At 39.8% G+C, this 5,276-nt stretch overlaps 1 protein-coding gene across 1 annotated transcript; it reads left to right on the forward strand.

Moving 5' to 3' along the window:
• Positions 1 to 422: 422 nt before the first annotated feature.
• LOC309840155 (olfactory receptor 52B4-like) lies at positions 423 to 1,367 on the forward strand (the record flags this gene model as incomplete). The annotated part of the gene is made up of 1 exon (XM_082682228.1): positions 423 to 1,367. One exon carries the CDS (start codon positions 423 to 425, stop codon positions 1,365 to 1,367), a length of 945 nt encoding a protein of 314 aa, XP_082538354.1.
• Between the last annotated feature and the right edge of the window lie 3,909 nt (positions 1,368 to 5,276).

Genomic DNA, 5,276 nt, shown 5'->3' on the forward strand with positions numbered 1-5,276 from the left:
GGCTGGAAATGTTTCAAGAATGCAAACCTTTTTCATGGTGATTCCCCCTTTTCCTTCTTTACCTTATGTTAGATGACTCAATCTCAAAGTCAGGAATCATCTTGTAATTGCCTTCAGCCCCTCTGCCCCCACTGCCCTGTCTCCTTCCTACATTCATAACCACCTGCTTGTAGGGAAAGAACATACAACAATAGTTTTGGTTATTGGAAACATGTATCCTTTAATTAGAGTGTCACTCATTGAGGGCAGGAAATATTTTCTATTCACCATTGTATGTGTCTTATTATTTGCATGTTCCATGAAGACAGAGTTTAAGATATGCCCAAGTCTCCTAGTGTCTTCACGAAGAATATTACAAGAAAATCTGTGTTTTCGCCTGTCTGTGGGCATAGGAGGTGAGGTTCTGAAATATCTCCCCAGGCATGATTTCTTTAAACCACACTGCTGTTAGCCACAGAGTCTTCTACCTGTTGGGCATCCCTGGCCTTGAAGACCAGCACATATGGATTTCGATCCCCTTCATCATTTCCTATGTCATTGCCCTACTTGGGAACAGCCTGCTCATCTGCATTATTATCATAAAGAGCAGCCTCCATGAACCCATGTACCTCTTCCTCTGCATGCTGGCTGGAGCAGACCTCGTGCTCTCCACCTGCATAGTACCCCAGGCCTTGGCCATCTTCTGGTTCCATGCTGGGGAGATCTCTCTGGATCAATGCATCACTCAGGTTTTTTTCTACTCTTCCACCTTTATTTCTGAGTCAGGGATCTTGCTGGTGATGGCGTTTGACCGCTACATTGCCATATGCTACCCCCTGAGATACACCACTATTTTTACAGGTGCACTGATTGGGAAAGTCGGTATGATCATCTTCCTGAGAAGTTATGGTACAATTTTCCCTATAATATTTCTTCTGAAAAGATTGACTTTTTGTCAAAATAATATTATTCCACACACCTTTTGTGAACACATTGGTTTGGCCAAATATGCTTGTAATGACATTCGAGTGAACATCTGGTATGGACTTTTTGTCATCATATCGACAGTGGTCTTAGATGTCCTGTTAATATTTGTTTCTTATGTGCTGGTTCTCCGTGCTGTCTTCCACATGCCTTCCCGAGACGCTCGCAACAAAACTCTCAACACATGTGGCTCCCATGTCTGCATCATCATCCTCTTTTATGGGCCTGCGATCTCCACAAGTCTTATTCAGCGGTTTGGAGGCCACATTCCACCTCATATCCATATCTTATTGGCTAATGTCTGCATTCTGGTTCCACCTATGCTGAATCCCATCATTTATGGGATTAAGACCAAGCAAATCCGGGAGCAGGTGTCTTACATATTTTTTCCAAAGCAGAAATAACCTTGGCAGAAGAACAGCATTTTTAGCATCTCTAGCTACCAGTGAAAGTGTAGTGAAATTGGTGCATGGTGTGGGTCAACTGAAACAGTAGGAAAAACTCAGTAACTTTAATTTATGGAGTAAATTTATCAGGGAGTTTTCAGGAGTTATATTTTCTATTGGCCAAATAACCTCAGAGAGGTTTGTCATTTCTGGCTGGGCCAACTGCCATCTGCAAAGAACCCGAGACAGCATGATTTTTTTCCCCTGAAGTTTGTCCTTTTAAACAATAGTCTGATTATTAGAAATGCATCAATAATACTCCATAGTGTATATGGACCACATCTTCCTTATCCATTTGTCCGTTGAGGGCATCTTGGTTCTTTCCACAGTTTGGCGACCGTGGCCATTGCTGCTATAAACATTGGGGTACATATGGCCCTTCTTTTCACGACATCTGTATCCTTGTGGTAAATACCCAGGAGTGCAATTGCAGGGTCATAGGGAAGTTCCATTTTTAATTTCTTGAGGAATCTCCACACTGTTCTCCAAAGAGGCTGCACCAACTTGCATCCAACAGTGTAGGAGGGTTCCCCTTTCTCCACATCCTCTCCAACATATGTTGTTTCCTGTCTTGCTAATTTTGGCCATTCTAACTGGTGTAAGGTGATATCTCAATGTAGTTTTAATTTGAATCTCCCTGATGGCTAGTGATGGTGAACATTTTTTCATGTGTCTGATAGCCATTTGTATGTCTTTATTGGAGAAGTGTCTGTCCATGTCTTCTGCCCATTTTTTGATATGATGTCTGTTTTGTGTGTGTTGAGTTTGAGGGGTTCATTATAGATCCTGGATATCAACCTTTTGTCTGTACTGTCATTTGCAAATATCTTCTCCCATTCTGTGGGTTGCCTCTTTGTTTTGTTGACTGATTCCTTGGCTGTGCAGAAGCTTTTGATTTTGATGAAGTCCCAAAAATTCATCTTCTCTTTTGTTTCCTTTGCCTTTGGAGACATATCTTGAAAGAAGTTGCTGTGGCTGATATCGAAGAGATTACTGCCTATGTTCTCCTCTAGCATTCTGATGGATTCCTGTCTCACATTGAGGTCTTTTATCCATTTCGAGTTTATCTTTGTGTACGGTGTAAGATATTGGTCGAGTTTCATTCTTCTACATATAGCTGCCCAGTTTTCCCAGCACAATTTATTGAAGAGACTGTCTTTTTCCCACTGTATATTTTTTCCTGTTTTGTCGAAGATTATTTGACCATAGAGTTGAGGGTCCATATCTGGGCTCTCTACTCTGTTCCACTGGTCTATGTGTCTGTTTTTATGCCAGTACCATGCTGTCTTGGTGATCACAGCTTTGTAATAAAGCTTGAAATCAGGTAACGTGATGCCTCCAGTTTTATTTTTGTTTTTCAACATTTCCTTAGCGATTTGGGGTCTCTTCTGATTCCATACAAATTTTAGGATTATTTGCTCCAGCTCTTTGAAGAATGCCGGTGGAATTTTGATTGGAATAGCATTAAAAGTATAGATTGCTCTTGGCAGTATAGACATTTTAACAATGTTTATTCTACTGATCCAAGAGCATGGGATGGTCTTCCATCTTTTTGTGTCTTCTTCAATTTCTTTCATGAGTGTTCTGTAGTTCCTCGAGTACAGATCCTTTACCTCTTTGGTTAGGTTTATTCCCAGGTATCTTATGGTTCTTGGTGCTATAGTAAATGGAATCGATTCTCTAATTTCCCTTTCTGTATTTTCATTGTTAGTGTATAAGAAAGCCACTGATTTCTGCATATTGACTTTGTATCCTGCCATGTTGCTGTATTGCTGTATGAGTTCTAGTAGTTTGGGGGTGGAGTCTTTTGGGTTTTCCATTTAAAGAATCATGTCATCTGCAAAGAGAGAGAGTTTGACTTCTTCATTGCCAATTTGGATACCTTTTATTTCTCTTTGTCTGATTGCTGTTGCTAGGACTTCTAATACTATGTTGAACAAGAGTGGTGAGTGGGCATCCTTGTCATATTCCTGATCTCAACAGGAGGCTGTGAGCTTTTTCCCATTGAGGATGATATTTGCTGTGGGTTTTTTTTATAGATTTTCTCCAAAGAAGACATACAAATGGCTATGAGACACATGAAAAAATGTTCATCATCACTAGCCATCAGGGAGATTCAAATTAAAACCACATTGAGATACCACCTTACACCAGTTAGAATGGCCAAAATTAGCAAGACAGGAAATGATGTGTGTTGGAGAGGATGTGGAGAAAGGGGAACCCTCCTACACTGTTGGTGGGGATGCAAGTTGGTGCAGCCACTTTGGAGAACAGTGTGGAGATTCCTTAAGAAATTAAAAATAGAGCTTCCCTATGACCCTGCAATTGCACTACTGGGTGTTTACCCCATAGATACAGATGTAGTGAAAAAAAGGGCCATCTGTACCTCTATGTTTATAGCAGCAATGGCCACGGTCGCCAAACTGTGGAAAGAACCAAGATGTCCTCTTTGGACGAATGGATAAGGAAGATGTGGTCCATATACACTATGGAGTATTATGCCTCCATCAGAAAGGATGAATACCAACTTTTGTAGCAATATGGACAGGACTGGAAGAGATTATGCTGAGTGAAATAAGTTAAGCAGAGAAAGCCAATTATCATATGGTTTCACTAATTTGTAGAGCATAACAAATAACATGGAGGTTGTAGAAAGATAGAGAGGAGAAGGGAGTTCAGGGAAATTGGAAGGAGAGAGGAACCATGAGAGACTATGGACTCTGAAAAACAACCTGAGGGTTTTAAAGGGCAAGGAGGGGAAGGTTGGGGGAGCCAGGTGGTGGGTATTAAGGAGGGCACATATTGCGTGGAGAACTGGGTATGGTGCAAAAACAATGAATTCTGTTGTGCTGAAAAGAAATAAAAAAAAAAAAGAATTTATTAAAGTAATCTACAGATTTACTGCAATCTATACCAAAATTCCAATGGTGTTTTTCACCATTGGAACAAAAAGTCCTAAAATATGTGTGGAACCAGAAAAGACCTTGAATAGCCAAAAAAATCTTGAGAAATTATAACGTAGAAGCATCACACTCTCTGATTTCAAGCTTGAACAACACTATAGTGATCAAAGTAGTGGCATTTCCATGAAAACAGAGACATTGAATAATGAAGGAGAATTGACTTCCCAGAACTACCCCCCCCCCATATATGGTCAGTTAATTCATGGTAGAGAAGCCAAGAATATACAATGGGGAAAAAGACAGTCTCTTCAATAAATGGTGCTGGGAAAACTGGACAGCCACATGCAAATGAATGAAACTGAATTACTATCTTATGCCATATGCAAAAACTAACTCAAAGTGGATTAAAGACTTGAATATAAGACATGAAACCATAAAATTCCTTGAAGAAAACAGCAGGTAAGCTCCTTGACATTAGTCTTGGCAATGACTTTCTAGATTTGACACCAAAAGCAAAAGCCACAAAAGCAAAAATAAACAAGTGGAACTGCATCAAACTAAAATGATTCTGTGCAACAAAGGAAAGCATCAGCACAATGAAAATGTACATATGGAATGAGATAAAATATGTGGTATTCCAATAAAAAGTTAATATCGAAAATATGTATGAGTTGTTGAATTTATATAATTCAGTAGCAAAAACCCAACTGATTAAAAAGTGGGCAAAGGAAATGAATGGACATTTTTCCAAAGAACACATGAGATGACCAACAGACACATAAAAAGATGCTTAATATCCCTCATCATCAGGGAAATACAAAATCAAATACAAATACAAATTATCACCTCAAACCTATTAGAATGACTGTCACCAAGAAGGCAAGAGATAACAAGTGTTGATGAGGATGTGGAGAAAAGGGAAGCCTTGTACACTGTTGGTGGAAATGTAGATTGGTGCAGCCAC

The sequence above is a fragment of the Mustela nivalis genome (assembly GCF_964662115.1).
Source record: "Mustela nivalis genome assembly, chromosome: 9".
Lineage (NCBI taxonomy): Eukaryota > Metazoa > Chordata > Mammalia > Carnivora > Mustelidae > Mustela > Mustela nivalis.